At 38.4% G+C, this 26,317-nt stretch overlaps 1 protein-coding gene across 7 annotated transcripts in view; it reads right to left on the bottom strand.

The window, feature by feature from the left end:
• GPHN (gephyrin) overlaps positions 1–26,317 on the bottom strand; it is a 295,329-nt gene that overhangs the window by 114,662 nt on the left and 154,350 nt on the right. For all 7 annotated transcript variants that reach the window (XM_082058023.1, XM_082058025.1, XM_082058024.1 and 4 more), the window contains exons 5-6: positions 5,006–5,100; positions 451–517 (exon numbers count right to left, since the gene is read on the bottom strand). In XM_082058023.1, coding sequence (XP_081914149.1) covers positions 451–517; positions 5,006–5,100 — 162 coding nt within the window. The remainder of the gene's footprint in view (positions 1–450; positions 518–5,005; positions 5,101–26,317) is intronic.

Below are 26,317 nucleotides of genomic sequence, written 5' to 3'. Positions count from 1 at the left end.
AGGATTTTAAATTCCTCAAACTCTTAAAAATTATGTTCCTTTTTTTCCCCCTTGCTGACAAAAATTAGGAATATTCTTCATACTCCTGCATGTTCTACCATATACTAGGCCCCCTTCTTAATTCTGTGTGAAAAAGAATGCTTTCTTGGAAGCTTTAGACAACACAAGGATCAGGTACCAACTGACTAGAGAAGAAGGAGAAGGAGACCACAGTTGCCACAGTGAGTGCTCTGCTGCACGACACACAAAGCTGTCCTGGTCACACAGCACCTTCCACCAGACTGGAACTGTATTGTCCCTGACCGAGAGCGATGGTGCGTTCAGTTATATGAACACGTAGATCAATTCATTTTTGTAAAATTTGTTGTAGTGGGTACTTGCCACCACTCAGAACAATGGGAGGGACTCATCATGGGTCCTCAGTAGCAGACCAGTAAGAATACTTCTTACCTGTGACCCTTTCTTGCTACCTGGCAGATTAATTATGAGAGTTTTCCCTCTGATTCCACACACAGGTCTGAAAAGAAAGAAACCCAGAGTGAAATTCTTGCATGCAACTTCCTCCACTGTAGAAACAAGAACAGAACATTTATGATAAATTCTGTTATTTATCAGAATTTGTAAACTCAATTTCCAACATCTAAAAATGTTTGTTGATGATGTTCTTATGAAGCAGCTCAGGAGAAGCTTAGCTGAAAAAACATCAAACAAGGCTGACAATCTAACATTTAATTGACAGTATAAACACTGGCTAGATTTCCATCTTTTTTATACCTGTGTAGCTCCCTTAATTCTATTGTTTACTTGCACCCAATACATCCTTTGATATAGTCCCTATTTGCTCATACACAGGGTTCCTTTATAATGTAATTGATTACGTCAAACACTATTTCCCTTGCCAGGTAAAAGTACTAAGATGACATAGTATTTTTATCTGGCAAGGGAAATAAATGCGGGGGGGGTGGGGGTGGTGTTTGTTTGTTTGTTTGTGGTTTTTTTTTTAATTTTTAAAGATCCAGCATAAGAAAAGCACAGAGGGAAGCAACTCTCAAGTGAAAATCGCACTTATCCAATCCATATCTAATTCTTCCTAACAGTCTTTTCTTTTTCCTCAAAAATAGATGAAGCCACCTATCAAAGATGGAAGATTTTATTTTTTTGTCTTTAGGGAATTCCTTTGGTCTTGATGCAGGGCTGAAATTAGACACCCAAGTGCTGAATGCTTTCTGTTTAATGTTTCATCTCATCCTCCTTTCAGCTAAATATTTTTCAAGAGAAAAAAATTAAAATTATTGGATTTTATCTTGACGTTGTAAAGAGTGCCTCCTGCTTTCTGCACTGCTCATAAAATCAGTGGTGAAAACCACAGGGCTGGGATATAGGGATAAGAATAAAGTAAAAGGATTAAACCAAACCACAAAATACAGAGGGTACAGTTGAGAGAAACTGTGTAACAATCTCTTTGTCAAACAAAAGCATGAGCCATACCTAAAGACAGAAAAAGAAAAGAAAATAATTTCCTGATAGGGCATTACAAAAAATTTTGAGGCAAAGGACATGGTTTGTGGGGTAGCCAACTTCCCTGGATTTCTTCTTATACAAATAATTCTCAGTGATTAATATCATTTATTGGTAGCATGGCATTTTCTAGCAGGGAAGCAAATATTCCAGTGATAGCTCACAACTAAATAGCACAGAGACTGCTTTTGTGCCACAAAACGAGCTGCTGATGCTACACTCAAGCCCGCCTGAAGAGAAGTCTTGTTTTCAACTGGCAGCTTGAATGTTGCCTGACTCCCAGCCTCTGTTTGCCCATACTCACTTCTTGCACACTATGTACCCTCAGTTTAGAAGGAATTCCAGGTAGCTGAAGAATGCTCTACTGCAATACAAAGATGAAGAGCCTGACCTAAAGAAATGTGCTCATTTACTCTTGCAGTAGTCAAACTTATAGAGTACAAACTCAATCCAGCAAATCCCCTATGTGAGATACAGCTTATGACAGATTCAAAATAAAAGAAATAGGAATTACCCACAGAGGAATTAAAATGAGTAGGAATTATACTTGGCAGATAGATGCTTTATTCTGCTTTAAATCATTTAGAACATCATAAGCTAAATAACCACTACAACCAACCAATAATAAAAAAGGACTAACCAGTAGCCATTCTTTCGAAAGCTACAAGTTTTGGCTGCCAATAATCATATCTAGTGGCTCAAGACAGAAATGGAGCTGCCAAAAATTTCTCAAGGGAGCATGCAAAAGTATGTAAAACTACCCAAGAACTGCATGGCTTGCAAAAAATATTGTTTGTGCTGACAACAGAAAAGCACACAAAACGTGCATGCATTGTGGGTAATTTGAGAGTTAAATTAATGGTATTCCTCCAAATGGCAAACAGTTGAGGAAGATGCTGTGGATCTCATGTTATGCTCAGGCTTGCGACACAATGTACAGAAATTTTAAGAAAAAACAAAGAAGTCTGAGAAGGAATACAAACAGAAGCAAGGGAGTGGAAGGAAAAAACAGGACATGGGAGAAATTAAAAAATGGATGTGGGAGGAAAGAAATACAGGTCTGATGCAGAAGCAGGAATGGAGAACATGATCTCTGTAGGAAAAAAAATATGATCTCTCTGGGAAGAAATCAGGCTGGTAAAAGCAGAATAAATGGGCAAGGAGACAGAGAGTGCTTTAAAGAGCCTCAGTAAAGACTGGCATGGCATGGGTACTGGACAGGTAAGGAACTGGGTGAAAGGAAGAGATAATTCTGGGACAAGGACAGTTTTGGAAGATCACAGAGAGGAAATGGAAACACTTTCATGAAACACATAAGAAGGTCTATGATGCTTTAAGATACTCCCAGCTGGACCTTGGGACTGAATCCGAACTATGAGAGTCTCACTCCCCATCAATTGCCATGAAGTATCTGTGAATCCAGCCTACAAAGTGACTCACCACTTCCTAATGCTGGCCCATGGTCAGGAAGGCAGCCCGTAACTTAGAACAGTTTCTAAAAGTTCAGGTGATAAAATTCAACATGATTGACCTACCATTTCCAAACCTGCAGGTGATTTAAAGAAGTGGCAGCTTAATGTTGCATAATGGATCTTCTGCTTTTGTTTTTTTGAAAAATCAAAGAAATTACATGCAAAATTATCAATCAGAACTTCATTTCAAAATTAAGCCAATGATAGGTAGGCTTAGGACAAGTGACATTTAATGTTAAATATTTTGAAAAATTAGGTTCCACATTTCTCAAACTGTATACCTAAAATTAGTGTGTGTTTTCAACCTCTCTTAATGTGTGCCTTAGTTCCCATGTCCGGGGGGGGATTACAACACTACCTCCATTTGCAGAATTTTCTATTAAAATATATTAACAATTTGTGTCTTAGAATAACAAATGATGTAAGAAAAATCCTGCATTCAAAGAAGATTCTGAATAAAGAGGATCAAAACTGATACAGGATTACACAATAAGACAATCAAACCAAAAGTAAATTTCCTTCCTCCATCTGAAGCATTCACAGAGGAATACTACATGAGGTTGTAATCGTAAGACACACACACAATCATGCAGAAATGAGATTGCACAAGAAACCCTAAGGTTGTGATTTCATAACTTTTGCATACTTAACTTTATGATCTGAACAGTATTATAAAAGTAATGAACTTTTGCATGCTGACTACTTTTAGGCCTGAAGTCAACGTTTTCACAACACCTAATATGATTGCATTCAGTATCTTTGTAATGTTATTTCCCATCATTGTCATCAATTGCTAGGGAAAGTGGCTGTAGTTTAAGGGACATTTTCTTGCTATGTGTACAGCAGAGTCAGGTTCCAATCCAGTATTGCCATTAAAACATCCCTTCAGCCATCCTGATCGCACCACATCCTAAATCAAACTTGGTAGTGTCATCTAAATGGCTATCCTCTTCTACATCTGAAACAGAACACCTAAATTAACCTTTCCTCTCCTAGTGGTAGTATTCTGTTATCCTCTCCCTTCAGATAAACACAAACTATTATATAAAAAATTATATCAGATAAAAAAATGAAAATACTTGTTAATTTGAACAGAATCTGAAGGTGTTACCTTCGTAATATTACCCTTTCAGGTATGTGATATGAAAAAATTTAAAATAAGTTGTTGAATCACTAAACCTCTCATTTAAATGTCCTTTAAAAATCCAACTATCTGAATACGAAGTTGCAGATTTGAAAGTTCTTTATTTCTTATATAATTATTTTCTTGTTATACCCTCATTATACAATGAGGAATCGAATAACCTGTAACAGGCATTGTTTCTTAGTTACCTTGAAATAATGTGCAAGCACAAACTAGCTTATGAAAGACATTGAGATTACTAAGTCTGTCATAGGTAAACTGAGGCAAACTGAAAGAATAAAATAAAAATGAACTCCAGAAAGAATACAGGATAACAAGTGATGTCACTGATAAAGAAACACCAACAGGCAGAGAAATAGTTACTAATTATTTAGTAGGAAATATCGAACTCTAGGAACTGAAGTACCATATCTGAAAGTATCAGATAAAATACTATTTAACTTATTCAGAAAGCTTTTGCTGATATTGGAATAAAAGCAATATCAAACCAATACACTTATATTTATCAAGGGTTTCTTTTTGCTAAAGAAAGCATTTTAGTACTTGGTAAACAACATACAGAAGAATTCTTCACTCACCACCAAAACGTCACAGCTCTAGAATGAAAAGACAGTTGTTTAACAGCATGCATTGATATTATCAATAACCTGGCACAGAAAATACAAGAGGATACAGTGTCTAATGCAGACAACAAAGGGAATTAAATGAGAGAATGCAATTACCGCTCTTGGAATTTGGCCACTTTTCTGAAGTTAAAACTTCCACTCTTAATAATAATGGTAATTTTCAGTTATTTGTCTATAGTCATTTCCTGACAATGTGTATTTATAAGGAAACAGTTCACTTCATGTATTGCAGGAAATAGTCTTACCTAGAGAGCATGCCCAAAGGAGTAACATTAAGTGATCCCATCAGCATTGCCAGGGCCATCCCTGGCGCTTCTCGCTCTATTACTTCTTTAGTGGCCTGCAATCAAAGATTAAATAGCAAAGTGAGTGAAGAAGTACAAGGAAAAGAAAAACATGGAACCAGCTAAAATTTGGGTAAGAATGTGTCCTTCTTGGTTTCTGCCAAGAGACGTCCTTGCTATATTCTCAACACTCAAATATGTTAAAGAATTTTCTCTTGGGTGGGTAAAATAGGGAAAGAAAGGGGTTGGGAAGAAGCACTGTCAGCTGTACTGTAAAGGCGCCTACAGAAAATGTGAAAAGTCAGGACGCTATATATATAGGAAGTGTTAACCAGCACCACATAAATAACAACTCCCTCCAACAGAAATGAAAGAATGTTTAGGAATAAACAAAGAAAAGACCAAATGTATCTGCCTTCTCTTCCTTATCAATCTCATGTGCATTTTCCCATTCAGATTTTCCCAGGCATGAGAAGAGTGAATTCATCTGCACAGAAGACAGAAAAAAAAATTTGCAAAGGGAAGCCCATGTAGCAAGCAGGCAGGAAAAGAGTAAAGTGGTAATGCTAATGGCCAGAGGCTGACGCCTTCCCTTCTGATCATGTCAGCAAACCAGCAGTTCCACACAGGCTGGTGGCTTTTATTCACAAGCAGTCCATATGCAAGTGGGCATTGAGAACCCTGGAAGCAGAGTCTGAAAATTCTTGTCTTTTTTGCCCTTTTCCTGCACAGGGAATCAAATGGGAAATTATTTTTCTGGGATACACACAACCTTCCATCCTTCCTAACACAAATTTTTGCAAATGCACAATCTGTCCAGTCTCCCAGCCTCTACCTTTAGTGAGGACATGACACCTCAAATGCAGGTTACAGCCCTACCCTCCCTCCATCTCCATCATAGTAGCTGCTCTACAGTGGATCGTCTTGTTTCGTGTTCTGAAACAAGATTCTCAGTTATGTGTAACAACTAAAATGTTAGCAATGCTTATAAAACTGTGAAATCCATTGTAAACCATCCAGCCAAACTACAATGCTTTGATGATACAGCTATCAAAACAGAAATAGAAAAGCGTATCTTAAATACAAGGACACTCTGAATAAGCTAAATTTCCTTGGCAGTTTGATACAGCAAAAGAATAAAATGGAAGAAAACCAGTCAAATTATTTTGTGGTAAAGATTAGACTGTAAATCAAATCCTTGTACTTCTGTAAGTTCCTAGTTTACAAATAGAGAAACAAAGAAACAGAGAAGGAAAACAACAGAATTAACCCCAACGGCATCCCTATGAGAAGGATCCAGGACTCCTATATCAGCTATAGAGATAAAACTTACAGAACGCAATAAATAAAATTGAAAAAATATCCTTGAACTGTGGCCATATCCTCAAACATTGCCACTAACACTTAACATGTTTTAAAGGAATATGTCAGTATCAGAATACATCAGACACAGCTACCGAGTAAACCTTCAGATCTTCTATTAAGGAGCAAACTTGGTATATGCTCAGTTGTGGGAAGCAGGAATGTTGCTTTATAGAAAACCAAGCAATTATAAGTCAGTAGCTAAAACCATGGTCTCTTTTGTTTGAAGCATAGCATGTTGGTTTTGGTATCTGCCATCCCCTACTCAGAAACAGAAAAGGGATATAAACACAACCCAGGGTCTGTCCTTCTACGCAGAGGAAATGAGAAGAAGCAGGCTAGCAATGGTGTAAGACAAAACTAAAACCTCTCCACAGAGGGCCATTGCCTAAAGTTACCGGCTGAGGTATTACATTATCAATCACATGAAAAAATTCTTAAGAATATCCATAGACCCGATGATTTCTATAGTATAGAAAAATAAAGCATTGCAACACTGAAGAGACACTGCTGATAACAAACAAGTTGGTGAAACATGGAATTCTCTGTGTGTGTACATACATAGTAAGTCTGTGCCTTTTATTTCAGCTAATATCATGCTTCAAAGCTATTAAAATTGGTTTTAAATATAAAATGCATTTTGAAATTTCTTTTTGCCCTTGAGCACAGTGACACTTTGAAGATATCATTAGTTAATATTCTAAACAGGCTTCAAAGGTAGTACAAGATGCAAAAGAGTTCCATAAACAACGATCCTGCAGCTTAGGGAGTGCTCCAATGAAATTCAAGTCCATTCTCCAACTTCACAAGAAAAATGACCTTCACAAAATGTCACTGCTAGCAGGCAATGTGATTATTAAAAATGTATAGACTAAGCAACAAAATCTGAAAGGGCAGAAAGTCCAAACAGCAGCACAGCCCTCAATAGAAGTTTCTAAAAATACTTGTTTCAAAATATATATGCTTCTATTTATTACTGCAGGCAGACTTCTGCAAACAGGGGAATGCTTCCTGTTTTCATATTTGCAGCCTGACTGGATGGATGTAACCAAAAAAGGCTGCTGCTAAGTAAACAACTTTTACAGTGACATCTGCTCTTGAAATCAGCCACTGGAAAGTCCACTCTTGGGATGTCCTCAAATAACACAACTTAAAATGTACAGTGTAAAGGAACTGAAACCACCATCACACTGGGAAGCACACTCTTTAATTAGCTATACATATATGAATGAAAATAACAGTACTGCAGTGATTTACAGATATATGGTGTCTATCTGTAACAACTCTTGTTTCACCTATCAATGTACCAAAGTGCTAGTGGCCGGATTTTTTAAGACTTCTTCCAGGTTTGAAGGAAAGGTGGAAACGAGACGGCAAAACTAGATTTTCACCTTTGTCCAGCTCAGGAGTAAACTGCTACCAAGATCTACCTGCATGCAAACTGTGAAAGTATGAGTGACTCAGCACCTTCATGTATTACCAGTACTCTAGCAAGGCTAAATTAAGATTGTTAAACTGTGTTTCATGGCTAATTTTTTCTTGGTAGTCTCCCCATCAGGCAGCTTTTGCCTGCTGCAGGGGGCCACAGTGTTGGCACAAAATGATTCACAAATCAAGACTGTTGCCCCTGGCTCTCCTGCAACGGTGATGACGACACTACTCTGTGGGCAGAAGCAGGAAAAATGACAAGGAGATTTCATCCAGAGCTGTCACACTGATGCCTTCATCAGGACTAAATCTATACACCGATTGCTCAAACCTGAGGCTGACGACTATATAAAAAGCAGGTGGACAACACTGCAATTTGCATAAAATACTAAAATGACAGCAGTTTCCCCACATAAGGTGGTAGTGCTGAGAAGACAGACACATGCAAGATGGAGGTAGAAGAGAGGGGCTCTACAGCAGTGGAAACACGTGAAGGTAAAAGCAAGAGTTCAGGAGAGAGCCTGAGATGCAGAAAGGTCAGTTTGGAGATTGCAAAGAGGTCTGCAGTTTAGATGGGAGGTGGGAAGAAGGAAGCCTAAGTAGAAGGGAAGAACTGCAGAGAGAAGTTCCAGCAGCCGGACTGTCAGAAGGGCAGGGATGAGAGTAGAACAAGGGGGCAAGTGAATGGAGTGAGTGGGATGGAAATCAGACTGCACAAGGTGGCTCGTATGGACAGTACCTGAGGGAGAACCTCAGGAGGAGCAAAAAGGAAGACATGACATGACAGACATGTCAGGCTGTAGGGGAACAAGAAAACAGGACTGAAATAAAACAGTAATTTCTACTCTAGAGAGGAGAAGTAGAGGTTAGCAAATAATTATTTCATGCAACTATTCAGGACTTACTAATAATGCCTATAAGAGCAGTTCTTCTTATATTTCATTGCTATATGAACAAACACAATTTATTTTAAAACACATTTTTGATTGTTTTTGATGTGCCTTTTCATTTGAGTTAGGGCATTACGTTCCCAAACCAACTGATGTATTTTTAGATGTCTTTGACGTAGTTGTGGTTGCTTAACAGATGGCCTGCTGCCAACTGGGTTCAGAGAGTTCTCTGCTGCTTCACTGCCTTTCTTTGCCTCCATAGAAACTAAGTTAGCTCAGTTCCTAACCTGTGGAAACCCTTCCAGGCAGCTTCTGGAGGATTTATCCACTGCAGACTGATTTAATTAGAAAACCTAGGACTACTCTTCTTAGAATGTTCAGAAATTCCTTATCTTTGTCTTTCAGGTATTAAACATAGCAAAGTCCGACCTCTTAATAGTAAGTAATGTTACGAGACATTTCATATGCTCTTCAGTAGTTTTGGGATGGCAATATAGTTTTATCTCTTCAACTAAAATGCAAACATGAGACTGAAAAGTCATAACAGACTGCCTCTGTTGAAAATATTATTTCTGTTGAAAAAGTTCAAATCTATGACACTGCATAGCATATTATAAAGCTATTTATGCAAATTAATGGACAAATTTGCAGATAATTTATATTTAACAGACTACATAATTAACATAGACAACATTTTATTACCTATTTGAACTTTCCATTGAAAGTGGAAGTCTTAGAAAGGCCTAACCAAAGAAATACCTACATATCCTCTGCAACAGAGCTCACAGACCACAGTCAAACCTCAGAAGACTGGACAAAGAACTATGGAGACAGATCGGTCAAATGTGCAACAAAAATGACAGTCATTTTCTTTCAACCAGTGATTTAAAAAATGTATATTTTAGGAAGAAAAAATTGCATCTCTCAGCTTGGAAATGAGATACCTTCTTCAAGGTTATTCAGTAAACCTCAGCTGGAGGTAACACGTGTGCCTGTAACTTCTATTCACAAGTCAGCTCTTCCAGCTTATTCTCTATTTCCCTACTCATATTTTGGAGGGGAGAAAATAGAGCTTACATGGAGCTAGACTGATTAGAGATTCTTGCCTAAAAATCACATAGCTATTTCGTCTCTTAGTACAATAAGAAATACGATTGCAGCAGCTGGTTTCTCTGAAGACACTGAAAAGTTTTTGGATAAGGATCAGTTTTGAGTCACTCGTTCTTATCATCATGCTGTCTTCCCTTGAATTTTTCTTATTCCCTGTCCCCAGTAACCTGTGTGATGATATTGTGTCTTTTTTATGGATGGAAGGCTTGACAGGAACCATGCTCTCTGATGTTCTCGAAAATCAAACTTATTTGGCTAATTGCTCAGTTAACTCAACAAATGGATAAAACTGATCACATATGCTATTGCTGCAAAGCAACCAGAGTCAAGCGGGTTTGTAAAAGTGTCTCAACTTGTCATCAAAGTTAATAACTTTCTAACAATATAGCGGCCCAAACACATCATTGGGGTGCTGCAGCCAGAGATACGCCATGCAGTGGCTGCATATATGTGGAAACATATATGCAATTAGGATTATCACTGACTTCTCTATATCAACTTATTAATAGTTGTCACAGAACCTTTGTCAAGAGTGCCCTGCATCCAGAGAGCAATGAACAGCTGCTTCTGGACAGGGTGGATCCCAGAAGTAGGTGTTTGCTGTCATTCTGGAGCTTTTGACAGATTCACACCCATACCAATGAACCTGGCCATACATACCTTGAAAGTAATAGCCTGACAGTCATTGTTTCCTCAACAATAAACTATCCATGAGTGCTAATGTTGTGGGCCTGTAAAAACCCATCAACTGTTTTATAGTCCCACCAATTGCTATGTTTGGGCTCACAGGAGGGCCTGGTGGTGGCTAGGCAGACATCAGGCCAGTCCTGCGCTTGATGTATGTATTTGATCCTCCCCATGAAGTGACCACCCAGGCTTCTGTTGATTTTCCTGTACAATATGAAATTCAGCCTGAGTCTGATCAGCCTCCATTTTGATGTTCCTGTTGAGTCTTTTTGATGTTAAATGCTGCCAGGTGTGTCAGACACACATAGCCACACACTGAGAGCTCTCCCAGGCCTGTACAGGATTACTTTATATAAAATATCACAAAACATGCCTAAATGTATTAGCATGGCTTACTCTTATCACCTTTCCTTCCTACCAGTGGTGAGCTTGGTTCACATTCCTCCAGTAACTGACGTGATTATATGTTCTTTTTCCTCTTCTTCTCCTAACTCAAACCTACAAACACCCAAAGGTGGATGAAACCCTGATTAATGCAGCCAGCTAAAAATGAACTATGCAAACTGTATGCACTGATAATTCATTTCCATTGACAATAATTCTGCAGCCCAAGAATGTTGATTTAAGTTTGCTTGCACTCTCTGCATATTTGCAGTGACTCTGCAAGATCCAAGATCCCAAACTTCACAGAATGACCCTACAGAATTTATCTGGGTGAGGAACAGAAGCGACACAGAAATAAGTGTTGTTAGACCAGACTGAATACAGACTCTGCTTCCTCTGTTTCTCCCCTCATCCATGATGATTCTAACAGCACAATACCTCTGTGTATACAATCATAAAAAGCACCTCGCTGGCAGAAGTACCTCTGACAATACTCAATGACTCAATGCGTGACCAAGTCACACATATATTTCATACTCCAATGCAACTTAATTTTGTAAACAAAGAATCACCTAAATGTACATTAGTTAATAAATATTTTAGTATTTATTGTAATTTTACTTACAAGACCTTGTTTTCTTCAACTGAAATCAAACTAATCAAAAGATTTACTTCGTATCACCCAGTTTCATTTCTGCTTATAGTTTGCAAAACATTTTGGGGAAGATTTTCTCCATTTTTATACACAAGAAAGAAGCTGAAAATGCAATGAATACACTAGAAAAAGCAACATTGTGGAATTCGTAACTTGTTCCTGCACCTCAGTAGGGTTTTAACTATGTAAATTTTTACCTAAACCTGGTTCATTTGATTTACAAAAACTTTACAGATCATTAATTTGCCTACTTCATTTGTGTAACACAAATGTTAGTGAAATTGCTGTATCTTGGCAGCCAAACCATGTGCGTCTTCTAAATATCACTTCTAATTATATATATAGTGCTGATAATAATATAACAATAACTTATAATCAGGATTGCTAAGTTTTAAGATGGTTAATGGGCATAAGATATTTATGACATACAAACAGATCTTGATTCTATGATACTGCCCACCCCCATACATTGTTATAAAACCAACAGAACAATCATTTTTAGAAAGAGCTACCCAAACAAAGCAAATGCTCACTAAATGCTTTCTGCACTACGAGGAATGCATTTGGGCTCTGTGAAGATGTACGCAGCCCACCAGATACAGTACGTCACAGCTGTGCAACGGTGCACACTACGCCAGTGTCAAAAGGCAGAGAATTTGCAGAGGTGGAGAGGTTAGGAAGATTAGCTTGTTAAAACAACAGCTGGAAACAAGCCACCACACTTGCCTACAGGGAAGGGTCAGGTGCCCAACACTTCTTTTTTCGGCCCCTTTTCACGTGCAAGCTGACGCACTTCCCACTTCATAAGAATGAATCCCTTGCTGTTCAGTAATGGTAGTACAGCTGAAGACTTGCTGGTAAAGGTAGCAACACCATTCTGCTATTACAAAAACACTTTTTAAAGTTTATCTATTAATCATCATTATTTTAAGTTTCCCCTCAGTTACTTCAAACTGCTTTGTATTTAATATAAAATGTAAACATCTACGCAACCCATCACAACTATTGCAAAACTCTTTAAAATTTGAAGAAGTAGAACAAAACATGAGAAGTAAACGTTTTGTTCTCTGCAAATCACAGAATCATACAGCAGAAATCAGAGAAATGAGTATCAATACGAGTATCAATAACAATTATACAATTAATGCAACTGACAATGTAATGACCTTTAACTAACAGTATAGTAACTAGGGAGCCTAGTCTCATTAAAAAAATATAGTGCTTCTGGTTATGTGTACTGTCTTCTAGACTATATGTCTATGCCAAAGGGGAGTCAGGGTTTAGTTAGCTTCATTTAATACAAAACTAGGGCCAAAATTGTAGCCTGTATATACATGGAGGAGAATAAAAAGTATATTAAGCAATCAAGTCTAGAACTACATAAGAGAAACAAACTTGTCACTTTTGCTTATTTGTCATGTTAGTATCACAGGAAGAGAACAGATCGTATTCTCTAGAGATCCTCATCAGTTCACACAAAGAATGAGGCCACCAGGTAGGTGAGTATGCCGATTTCTCTTACAAACTTGCCCAATTTCTTGAGCAGTGAGAGAATCAAAAGTTTTAACTAACTTAACTTTCACTTCTCTAAGTAAGTAATTTGGCAATGCTTTAGCTCTAAAACATTTGCTACTGAGACTGAGATGTGGAGCTCTCTTCTTTTGAGAACGTTGCCTGTTGTTTCCTATCATTTGCTACCTTCTGCAAAGAACAAATATCGCCTATGAAATATTTGTACTTCTGGAAATCCAGTTAATTTCTGTCACAGGTAAAGTAGTACCTTCGAACAATTTCAGATCTCAAATGTTGAATATTAAAAAAAATTTAAAAGTTATTTCCTAAAATACACTACAAAGGATGATACACTGAGTGATACATTTTCAAGGATATACCACGGCAATACAAGAATTACAATAAGTACTTTACTTTTTCTTAGGGTCCTCTTACACAGTATCTTTACTCCTCAAGTAAATGATAAAGCATGTCTAACAACAACAGCTTTAAAGTACTTCTGCCACAACCCAAAAAAGCACAGAAAGGGTTCTTCAATGAGATCCAGTGAAGCGATTCATGTGTTCAAAGTCTGAACAGTTGCCGATTTAAGTACATGTGAATGATGCACTCATTGGAACTGAACAACTGAACAGATGTTGAAAGCCAGAGTGACCTACTGTGCATTTTGTCAAACAACTTCCTATATAGGATTATCTAACTCCTGGCACAAATCACTTTTTTTTTTCTGCTCCAGGGTTCTCAAGGAAACAATGGGATGAGAAGGTTTCTCAAGGAGAAGATGGAAAGTACTGTGTTGAGACTGCTGTAGCACAGAGCGCTGAAACAGAAGACAGCAGAACTCCTAATCTACACTAACTGAGGAATATTTAATATACCACATTTATCTTTTCCTCTAGAATTTGATTTTACTATTTAATTAATGGTTTACAATACTTAATAATAATAGCTAAAATATAACAAAATCCAGTATTAAAGTATTTTCTCTTTATTTCACTGTTCACAACATCTCTTCTACACACATTTCTGTATCAAAACCACCAGTTTCTTCTAGTTTTAGATGACGCTACAGTACCTGTCATGCACCAGCTAAAACCAGTTCAATCATTTATTGACACTCCTCAGCTGTGCCACAGTAATGCTTTTGACACAACTTTCCATTGTACAGACAAATTCTGTCAGTTTACTTCCTAACTGCTCAACTCTTCTTAAGTTTGAAGTTCCTACAATGTAGGCACCTTTTCATTAATATAGATATAGCAGGACAGGCATATAAGCACCTCACCTCACATACACTTCTGCTGTGCTTGATGCAGAACACCAGGTTGTGCAGAAAAATCTTTTTGCTTTTTAACGAAATTCACTCTGTGTCCAGACTTTTTTAGAAGCCTGAGTTTTATCCTAGCAGTGTATGAGTGGATCACTGAGAAAAGTAGTAGCTTTTAACAGCTGGTAAGGCAGAAGAGATTCTTAGATAGGCACAGGAAACAGGTTAGTTCTTCCTCTGTGTACTTAAAATGTACACAGGACTGGACTCTTGCAATAAATGCTAAGCAGCTCACTAGCAGAGCAACCGTAGTGACCCAGAGAACAGCAACTACAAACATCACAGCTCTAAGCAGATTAACTGACACACACACACAAAAAATCAGACAGCAGTATCTCTATAGAACATGTAATGAAAGACTAATTCAGAATAACACAGAAATCATATACACCTAAGGTTAGCTGCACAATACTGTATGTGTCTGATTAAACAAGTCAAATAAAAAATCCTCATTTTAAAAAAGCTATCAAGGAAAAGAAACAAAGATACAAAATGTTTCTAGGGAAAATATTAAGCTGCCTTAACAATGTGACAAACTATTAATTGAGAAAAAGCCACAAATTCCAGCTAGGTTAGTAAATCCATCTTGCCTTAAAAAGTCAAAACTCTGCTGTCACAGACTCCCTCTCACCAGTAAAGGGCGATGATCAGTTAACAGCAGCTTCTCATTAAGATGCTGCAGGAAACAAAATGCCTGGGAGAGACAGACATCTAAAGGAACTTTGTGCCTTTCTCTGTTCTCATCCCAGGAGCCAACACTGCTGAACAGCAGAAATCAGTAAAACTTGCATCAACTGTAGAAGAGTTTCAGAAAGACCACAGCTTTAGACTTTGCAGTTCATGGATTAATTCCATATACCACTGGATACATAAGTACTATTTGGTTTGAAAGAAAGAAATGGTCAGCTCGTAGAAAGAAGTGGCAATAACCCAATCATTCTTCACTCTTGAAAAGGGAGCTCTAGCCTTAAAACTCAGGTAAAAAACCAGCACTACATATAGACTCCATTCAGCTTTGAAATCTGCAAAATGCGCTGCTTGTACACGATTGCAACACTACACAAAAATAAAGCTTATATCACAAAGTCCATCTACAGTCTATCTGCGAAAAGACTGAAAGAAAAAGGCTAATTAAGGTATACGCATATTTCCTGAAAGCAAACAGTGAGGTTAGAAAGATTATTTAGTGTTGCTACGATGTACTATGAGAGCAGTAATGGCCTAATCAAACAAAAGTTTAACTGCAGTCCCAGATAACATTTCTGAACCAGGATATCCCCCTGACTTCAGCAAACTCCCAAGTGAAAAGAGGCTCCAGCAAATTCAACATCTAAAACCTGGCTGGGTAGAACAGCAGAAAAACATACTGGGGGGAACAATTCTGCACTGAAGGATGGATGACTGGGTCCTCTTTCCTGTATAAACTCAACAAATATATCAGATTATTTACTAAGGAAATTCACAAACTTTAAGCCATGGATATTATCTTAGCAAGGAATCAGTTAAAACTGTATTATAACCATGAAAACACCTTTTCCTAGCCTGCACTCCAAAGGACATCTTAAGAAAAGCGAACCCAAAGGATGTAGTATTTAAATCTTCCCAAATATATTCAACAGAGAAAAAAAAAATAAATCTTGCGTTATCAATTGCAATGCTCAGAAGCAATCATGTAAAACCAGTATTGTCTTGCTTCTCAGATCTGCTTTGTGCATCTATCTCTGCGTTTTTCCAATAAAAGTTGTTTACTTACTAAGGCATATATGTTCTTTACCATAACACTTACCATCTGAAGCATTATTGTCTCAAATTAAACAGATAATTATTTCAAACCAGGTTTGGAAGCAAGAAATAGACATAATAAAATCTGAATTGCAAGTTTTTATGAGTCACTGTCAGGCATATTATTCTTCAAAGAATGGAAAACTTGAAATTGAAAGTAGTGATTAAGTGGATGAGGGCAGTGGAACACCTGGAAATCCCAAGCGTAACAAAATCATTATATACTTGTTTTTCTTTTTGAGAGCTAAAAACTTGTATTAGTTAGGAATTAGTTTTCTTTTCAGAAACAAGTGAAGAAATCAGCTGCTTAGATGCTACAACGCTGACTATCGTGATAACTTCAGAAAAGAGAAGAATAAAGAAAGTAAACTGTAAGAATTTCAATGGAGTTTAAATATCACATTGAAGTGGGAAGAGGATATATGAAAAACATTCTCCTGACAATTTGCAGGATTCAGACAAAGTAGTTCAGGAAATGAATATCAGAACTGTAACAAGGTTTGGTTTGGTTTTGTGGGTTTTTTTTGTTTGTTTTTTAAATCAGAGACACTAAGAAAATGAGTCTAACAAGAGGAAATAAAACTGAGATATAATTAGGAAGGGAAAGCCCATAAGCTAGAAAGACTTGTAAATCTTCATGACTGTTACAGAAGCTCATATCTTGTTGGAAAGTGCACAGGACAGACTAAAGAATGCCTTAACAAAAACAAAACAAAAAACCCAAACAAAAAGGCCCATTAAAAACAACAACAACAAAAAACAACAAACAAACAAAACACACAAAACACCACAAACGACAAAATTATGTTGTATTTCATTGTTCCAGGGATTTTATAGATGTGATGTTATTCCCAGGGCTTTCTGTGCAAATTTTTCATTGTTTCTTTAATCAAATTTTGACTCATAAGACAAAAGCTGCAATGTATTCTTTCAACTTAAAATAGATTTTTTTTTTAACTTATAAAAATATTTGTACCATAACCTGGTCACTGCAGATGAAAAACTGATTTACCTGAATATTTTCAGCAAAGCTGGCTGAGACAGCACTGCATCAATTCTCCGGTAGGTATAATTTTCCACACATTTGAGAGAAAGCATTGTGTTTATTTTCCTTCGAGTTCCTGATGCTTTTATGCATTTTGTTTAAACTTTATATAATCTGCATATTATTTAAAAATTAGTCATTTTTCTGAGGTAATATTAATTTGTAAAGCACTATTTTAAAATAACTAAAATGATAGATGGAAAAAATGACTTTTAGTTCTTGGGATAAGAACTGATTTCGAGCAACATTTTGCAGCCCCACAGTGCTGGAGTGCATATCCCTCCTCCCTTCCAGCACTTGAAGTCACTTCTCCAACAACAGCCCATGGAAGCAGCGAAGTAACACTGGGAGTTAAGGCTCAGAGGAACAGAACTGCCACTGAGATCTGTTATTGCCACCAGAGCCCTCAGCAGCGTGAAGCTGGTGGGAAGTGAGAGACTGCCAGCCTGCTGTTTTGAAGAGTTCATTAAGTTGTGAAAACAATGTGACTGGAGGAGCAAGGCGGGGTTGGAAAGGCTGAAGAAAAGACAGGAGAGCCTTGGAGAGCGTAAGGGAGTAAAGGTGGATGTCTGTGTCCTCTGGTTCCTTCAAGCAGAATGTAAGTGAAAACTGGGAGAAGGTTCCTACTGGCTCCTACTCAGACCATTGTCTCCCATACTGGGAGCCATCCTCCACAGGGCCAAGCTGCTGGCAGAACAGGAGCAAGGTGCTCTCCAAGAGCATCTCCCTCTGGTTCCACAGCTGGTCTCACACCAGTGCAAGAGGCTGCTGACTCAGGGGATGCTCCCTGCCTGTGTGGTTAGGCAGCACTTCACATGTTTCACAGAATCACAGAATGTTAGTGATTAGAAGGGACCTCGAAAGATCATCTAGTTCAATCCCCCCATGGGAGGAGGAACACTTAGATGAGGTTACACAGAAAGGTGTCCAGGCAAGTTTTGAATGTCTCCAGAGTAGGAGACTCCACAACCTCCCTGGGCAGCCTGTTCCAGTGCTCTGTCACCCTCACTGTGAAGAAGTTTCTTCTCATATTTAAGTGGAACCTCCTCTGTTCCAGTTTGCACCCACTGCCCCCTGTCCTGTCACTGTTTGTCACCGAGAAGAGCCTGGCTCCATCCTCATGACACTCATCCTTTACATATTGATAAACATAAATGAGGTCACCCCTCAGTCTCCTCTTCTCCAAACTAAAGAGACCCAGCTCCCTCAGCCTTTCCTCATAAGGGAGATGCTCCACTCCCTTCATCATCTTGGTTGCCCTACGCTGGACTCTCTCCAGCAGTTCCCTGTCCTTCTTGAGCTGAGGGGCCCAGAACTGGACACAATATTCCAGCTGTGGTCTCACCAGGGCAGAGTAGAGGGGAAGGAGAACCTCTCTGGACCTACTAACCACCCCCCTTCTAATACAACCCAGGATGCCATTGGCCTTATTGGCCACAAGGGCACAGTGCTGGCTCATGGTCATCCTGCTGTCCACCAGTACCCCCAGGTCCCTTTCCTCTACACTGCTCTCTTAAAGGTCATTGCCCAAGTTATACAGGAACCTGGGGTTGTTCCTGCCCAGATGCAATACTCTACACTTTCCCTTGTTATATTTCATTAAATTTTTCCCTGCCCAACTCTCCAGCCTGTCCAGGTCTCGCTGGATGGCAGCACAGCCTTCTGGCCTATCAGCCACTCCTCCCAGCTTGGTGTCATCAGCAAACTTGCTGACAGTGCACTCTATTCCCTCCTCCAAAACACTGATGAATATATTAAATAGTACTTTATTTAGGGTATCTCTGAAGAGAGCAACAGTAGTACAACTCTATCTGGAGAGATCAAAAGCCGAAGTTAAAAGAATATTACACACAGTTATTTTAAGTGTATGAAGAATTTATTATGAAATTATGACAGGGTTCATTATGGCAGAATAGTCTCTCTGGTTCCTAGCTGGTACTGGATTCAAAAGCGTTATTAAAATCACAGACAGAAGAAGCTAAAAACTGAGGCAGAGCTAGGAGAAGAGAGGTCAAGTATGTTGAATTAAAAGAAAATAGGCAGGAAATCTGCTTCTTCCTCTAAGTTGTGACAATGATTTCTTCCCTTACTATGGACCGTACAGATGTAGTCAAGCCCTTGCTCTTAACCTGGGAGAGAGTGACAAAAAGCTTCTGTAAACTGGTACTTGACCATTCTCCCAGTACAGGAAGAGAAGGAAGCAGCAACCAGGACACGCTGCAGCTTGGTAACACTGCACTGATCCAATAGCTTTTTTAGATTAGCTGTGACCTTGTGTTTTAAATCCAGAGATCTGTAAAATTTCTTACTTAGCTCCTTTGATTCACTGTATTTACTGAACACAGCTCTACATTCAAACCTTAATCTCAGCAACAGATTTTTTTTTCCCTATTATTACCTACCTTCCATGGATTCTGAGAATTACCATAGGTAATATTAGTGATATGTCTCAGTACTTAATTACTACCAAATTTAATACTGAATACAGCATTACCGAACAGTAATACACCTACCAAGTGAAGTGATGGAAGCAAAAACTAAATACGATTCAGCTTTAATTTTGTTGTTTTTGTTGTTGTTAAGGAGGGAAAGGGTTTTGAGCAGTTCTATGAAAAAGCTGCATGCTGTTACTGAGATCAGTTTTTAGCTGGTTGTTGAACTGAATCAGACCACGAAGGAGTCAGACAACATGTTTTCCCCACTCCTTACAATTCTTCTTATCTTTTTCAGACTGGTGCATATTTAGAAATAAAATCTTGGCAGGTGGGCAGGACAATATGATAGAAAAGCTAGGCATAAAAGCAGGTGGACAGGACAGCAAGAGAGCAAGTATCAGTGAGTAAGCAGACTCAAAGAGCAGCCAAGGGGACACTATAACCCAGAAGCAGGTGAAAAGGCAGGGGAAAAATGCCAGACATTCAGCAGGTCGATAAAGCAGCACCAAACAGCGTGTGTGCCAAGCAGCAGAAGAGTAATTCCGCAGAGTCAGCAGATGCGCTCAGCGGGAAGGCGATGCCAGGCGCTCGGAGCGGGAGAAGGGGACAGGGAAGGGCAATGCCCACGTGCAGTCAGATCCAAAGGACGCTAAGGAGGCGACACCAGCCGTTCCACAGACGGACAGGGCAGTAGGTAGTCAGCGTCAAGCAATTAGCTGGTCAAGAGGTAACGCCAGACAGTCAGGCAAAGGGCCAAGATTTGAGGAGGAAAACGCCCCGCAGCCAGCAGGTAGAGAGAATAAAGGAGTAGTGAATGCCAGGCAGTCCCCAGGCAGGGAAGGCAGCGAAAGACCAAAGCCCATGAATAATCAGAAGTGACTGTCGGCAAGGACAAAACATGAGCCTGCCAACTGAATGACAGGGCAGCGGGGTGGCAGTGCTTCTCCAGTAACTTAGGATACCATGAGTGAAGCAGTCCCCAGAATCTAGATGCTCACTCTCTGGTAATATCATTGTATCAGAGTGAACCAGGAAAATCCACAGGAGATTAGCACACAAATGGAAACAGCAGATGAGACTGACCCTAGCACTTGGGGAGGCCATGGGACCTTCCTATAAAACAAAAATATGAGAATCCACAAGAAAATCAAACAAATGGAAAAAATGTGTCTAAAAACTGTTTCTGATGATGATTCAAAAAGCAAAAAAATACTAGCAAAGAATTAGTTTGGAAATGATTGGGTGGGATTGAAAATGTTGCTTACCCCTCTCTGGAGCCCACATAATGGGAATGTTGGGAATTTCTGCAGCAGAAAAACAGAAGAGAAAAGGGATTTCTGACTCCCAGTTCAAGGAAAGCATGTCAATTTAGGACTGGGTAACCTCTTTGGGCAAAAAATAAGAATTCAACTGAATCTTTGCCCATCCCCAGACACATGCCTTTATTGAGGTTTGCAAAAAATTTAAGAAGCCCACATCATTTTATTTCATGTCATCCCACCCTTATTCCTCAAAACCACACTTACCTCTAGCACAAGGTGCATAAGAGGGGGAAGGGGATGGTCTTGTGAGCTCATTCCCATATCCACTGCAAAATAGCTTGTGAAGATGAACAGGAGTACCCATTAGCCACTGCCAGCCATTGTGAGATACACTAAGTCATTAACTGTTACTCATCACTAGTGCAGGCTGGTGTTTGAATCTGGCTTAGATATTTCCACAGTCTAATGATTAAAGAATTAGTCTTACAAGTCTTATGGGGTAACCCTCTTCTATGGCAAGAGTTGCAAAAGTACAAAACTTATCAGCACCTTTTTTTATCTTGAATCTACTCTTTCACTTAATCGCTCTGCTGTTTAACACGGTGTTAGTTTTTTTTTAAACAAATTAAACCATGTTTCCAAAATCTTAGCTACTGCTCCATTTCAGAAACACGTAATGAACTCTGGAATGTAAAAACTGAGAAAATCCCAGCAGTATTAAAATTCAGTAATTTAACTCATCTGTCATTTCAGCCATGAGCCTTTCTATTCAGTATCTTCCTAGTAACCAAAAGTCAACCTACTAGGAATCAAACTTCACTATTTCTGTCCTCTTAGAAGTCCACATTGTGTGGACTTCTGCCTGCACATTAAGTTCGTATTGGGAACACCAAAAACCTACACCTCATTTGATAAGGCAATAATTTGCAACAAGAAGCCAATTCTTCCTTCTCATGCAAACTGCAGACAACCTTAGACACAGTAAAAGAGGCATTAGTTCTGCTGTGCACTGCTGAACTAGGATTTGGTAAGGTCACCGAGACAGAATCCATATGAATGTGCCATGTAACTCATATGCAACAAAGCACTTAAGGAATGTGGCAGTAACAGGCTAAGCTGACAGAACATTAGTTATACTAATCCTCCGGGTATCAGCCAGTCATTCTCCTGCTAGCTGAGAAGGCACAGGAATAACAGAGGCTAATATAACTTCAAATTTAGAAGCTGGGGTCATAGGACAGGAAATTCTTGCACATCCAAACTTTCCTGTATCAAACGCTACTGTTTGGGTTTAGAATAGAATGACAGGAAGTTTAAGCAGAGGAGACCACGTGATTTCCATCATGACTGGTAATCACATAAACCAGCCAGGAACAGCATATGCTGACTGAACCCAAGTAAATCCTAATCCCATAGAGTATGAGTTGCTCAGAGCATGCATTGGGAGTTTCATCAAATCCCCTGATTCTGTGGCCAGAAGCAATTACAGTTAGCTGCACCACAACAAGAACACGGTTGCTAGCACCTTCTCTCCAAACCTTTCAAGGCTCAATGAAAACAAACTATGGCAAACTGATCTCAGCAAACCATAAGATGATGTTTATTTGTGGAAGAAAATGTGAACTTTTTAAATCTAGTGAAGGTTTAAATTTCAATAATAAATCATCAACAGTAGATTATGCACCTCGTTGTTAAAAATTGGGAAAAAGAATATACACATGAAGTGACAAGAAGCTAAAATATCTGTGAGTGGTCTAAATTGATGTTAAAAGGCAAATGTTTTCTTGCCGATAATTGGTAAGACTTTCATGCCTGAGTGTGACAATAGTAATTTCGGTTTTCTATTCTGGTACTTACACTGAGTTAGCATTTTGCTGAAGCTTCACTGCTCCACACAGTAGCAATTAGCAGAAGCAGCCAAAGGACCAGCTATAATCCTAAGAATAACTGCTGAGGCCAGCTGCTTTCCAAGGCTCTTCCAGTTTCTTTCCATTTAGTGGATGGAAGAGCTCCTACACAGCAGGCAAGGAGCAAATAAGAAATCCTGTACTCTTTAATAAGTATTAGTTTTAATGATCAGCTATTTTAATAGTGAGTCATTTTGCTACTCTGGTGTGTTTATGTCAAAAGGACTAACTCACTTGAACTTTCAGACATCTTAAATCCAAATTAGTATTTGCCCTCTAGTTATTATTTCTTTAAGCTGCCTTCACAGAGAAGTCTTTCTAACATGTCTATACATTTTTTGTTAATTTTCTCTGCATTAAGCTTTTACTAAACTCTTTGTAATAGACTACTACCCCCAAAAAATTTCACATTAGGGGCAACAATTGCATAATTACAGGCCTGACAATGTTCCAGAAAGGACGACAAGATCCACCCACTCTTGTGGCTACACTGATAACAGGATCCAAGGCAGTTAACATTAACAGAGAGATGTCCAGTCGAGCTGTGGTCCTTACAGTGAAAACACAGCTAAAAGGCATCAGTAATGTCAAGGGGAGGAGAACCCTTCTCTTCACCCAAATAAAAGTAAATTATAATAATATTTTTCTTCTGAGTGTATTTTTGAAAGTAATTGGGATCACTGGAATATGAAGCATTTGTCCATGCACAAAGTATGCTAAGTCTCTTTCCAACTTCCATTCTGAAATTACCTCGGAATAAAAAGCTTTATTCCACAATTTAAGATAAAAAGGCAAGATTTTGCTCATTACTGTAGCTTTGCTTCTCATTCTAAGAAACATTCAAATCCCTCACTGCTGTTTTACTATTGTTTTCTTCTTTTCAACAGAGCTTACAAATGTTTCATACAAGTTTGAAAAACAGAAAACAGGAATGATATTTGCTATATGAGAGTGTTAAGGAAAGCTAAAATAAAGTGCATAAAAACTGATCCTCAAATGGGCAAAAATACCCTCCTGCTTAACAGGAATTTTATTAATATTATCTTCAGGATGTGATGGTCAGATGGCTACACAGAATGTTAACACATTAGTTAAAAAAAAAAAAAAAAAAAAAATCTATTTGTCCCAGCATCCTCAACTGATATTACCAGAGTTTTGCATTTAAAAAAAAAAAATTAAAAAAAAAAATATATATATATATAAGCAATTCCTGTAATCCTTTGGATGCAGGGGAAAAATTGCTTAGTTTTAATCTCAGGATCCATTTGAATCAAACTGTGTTCTCATTTAACACATACAGAACATAAGGCTAGAATCTAGTTTGGCCTTCCACACAGGATAATTCATTAAATGTCATCCTTGACTTCTGTAAGGAGAACAAGATAACTTGAGTTTTATAAAGTATCTATTCCACAAACAATCGCTTTTGATTTGACAGGATTAAAACAGAGAATACAGCTCTTCTTTATGGAATTTGTTTCTTTAATTAATCTCTCATTGTTAAACAAATCAACCAACTCAAACACAAGTCTTACTAGACTTTTCTGGCTCAAGCTTCTTCTCACCGGCTATTGTTAGAATTCTCTTTAGTAGATCAACTAAACAGACTGAGTTGTGAAACTCTCCCAGAAAGCACCTCTCCTGGCCATTATCTTTTTTTTGACCTTTTTCTATGGCCATTGTGAAATTTGAAACTTTTTAGAAAGGAAAAATAAGCAGCTTTCCATTTTAGACACACCAGTCCTATATACAGAGACAAAAGTATTCTCTGTATTCCTATTCCCCCCTTTTCCCCCACCATCTTCATACTTGTCTATGTCAGGAAATCTAGACAAAAAACAAGCTGAGAGACATACATTCTTTCAATCCAGTATCTCATCTGGATACGCTGACATGGAGACATGTTCAAAAATACTGTTTATGTAGCAGAATGTCAAGAATTTACCAAGCCTCGTTATATTTATCAAGATCAGCACGCTTCAGAAATGGTCTCTTTGTATTTTTGTAATTTGTTTCTTTTTTGTACTTTTTTTTGGGTATGGTTTGATTTTGTGTGTGTGTGGTGTTTATTGGGGGGGGGGGGGGGGGCAGGCTGGGGTGGAGTCAGGGGCTTCTTTTCTCTTTTCTTTTGAGTAACCTCTGATACTAAAGTCAGTAGAGTTGACATGGGCTGACTTCCTTCCCTCACACGCGTCTCACCACAGCTGTCCTGGCAGCTCGCAGGTGTTTCTGTACAGTGACTGCAGTTGATAGAAGCACAACCAAGCTCTTCAGTGATGCTGGCACGTTACCCAGTTTTCCTGAGACAATCACACAGGAGAGGAGAAAGTGCACTTTTTAGCACTTTGTAAATCAGCTAGATCAGTCTGGAATTTCCCAAGACACAGGTAAGCTGATGGGGTACCATGTGGTGCAAACAATCTGCATACTGCTGCTTCTTGAAGACAACAGTAATAGTTGGTTAGTGAAAAGTGTTCTGCAACTAAATATCTCAATTCTGCTATAATAACATACCTTCCAAATACAAAACTAAAAATCTAATTATAGAATTTTAAATTAAATGAATAAGGCACAAAAATATATCTGGATTTTTATAACCTCAAAGACAGCATTTCAAATAATAAATTTTATTAAAAAATTAGAGCAGACTGGATAAAGACTTAATCATATAAGCTAGGAACTATCTGGAGGGCTAAGAAAAAGGAAATGATACCTTAGAGAGCTGTTGATGAACTTCTAACAGAGCAGCACGGAGTTTGGAAGGAGTCTGTCATAGAACAGTCTATTCCATTTAATTGTATTTGTTGCCTAGACACAGCTGGCAAAGTTTCATAATTCAGACCCTTTAGGAGCAAGCTGGGTTAGAAACATCGTTTTCTAAGAACAATAGTTCTCAAAAGATCTGATGACAGGTTACAGGATCAGACATCATACATACACAGTACACTTCATTTTACAATAGCACTACACAGAAATCCAACTTAATGGGCAGTGAGACCTCCATTAAGAGATATGGAAAACTATAGTCTTAAAACAGACTACAAAAATAAATGCTGAAAAAGGTTGTTAAATTGGAGGATCAAATTGAATATTGAAGGGTAAAAAACTGGAACAACAGCCTGGGTAATTAGAAGCCGTATGGTTTCACAGAATTCCTACCAGAAAATGACTCATGTCCCATGTGAGATGAAGACTTCATTCCTCCTCACTACGGAGCCATCTTGAAGTGACAGTTTGTGAAAAGATAATGAGTTTCTCCTGACGCAGTGTCAACATTAAGATGCTTTTGGTTTGGCACTAAGAAGAGTTGAATTCTGCTGAAGAAGAACAGAAGTACTCCCATATCCACAACAAACAATACTAGAAATCCTGCTGCCCTGGAAAGGCACTATTTGAACCAGGGAGGACAAAACCCCTACATATTATTTCTAGTTTACATTCTTGCCTATTAAATGGAAGTTGTTATCTGAAATATCTGAGTGGATTT

Source organism: Streptopelia decaocto (assembly GCF_964273445.1).
Source record: "Streptopelia decaocto genome assembly, chromosome: 7".
In the NCBI taxonomy this organism is placed as follows: domain Eukaryota; kingdom Metazoa; phylum Chordata; class Aves; order Columbiformes; family Columbidae; genus Streptopelia; species Streptopelia decaocto.
Note: the sequence above shows the minus strand (reverse complement) of the source record. Positions and strands in the feature narration are given on the sequence as shown.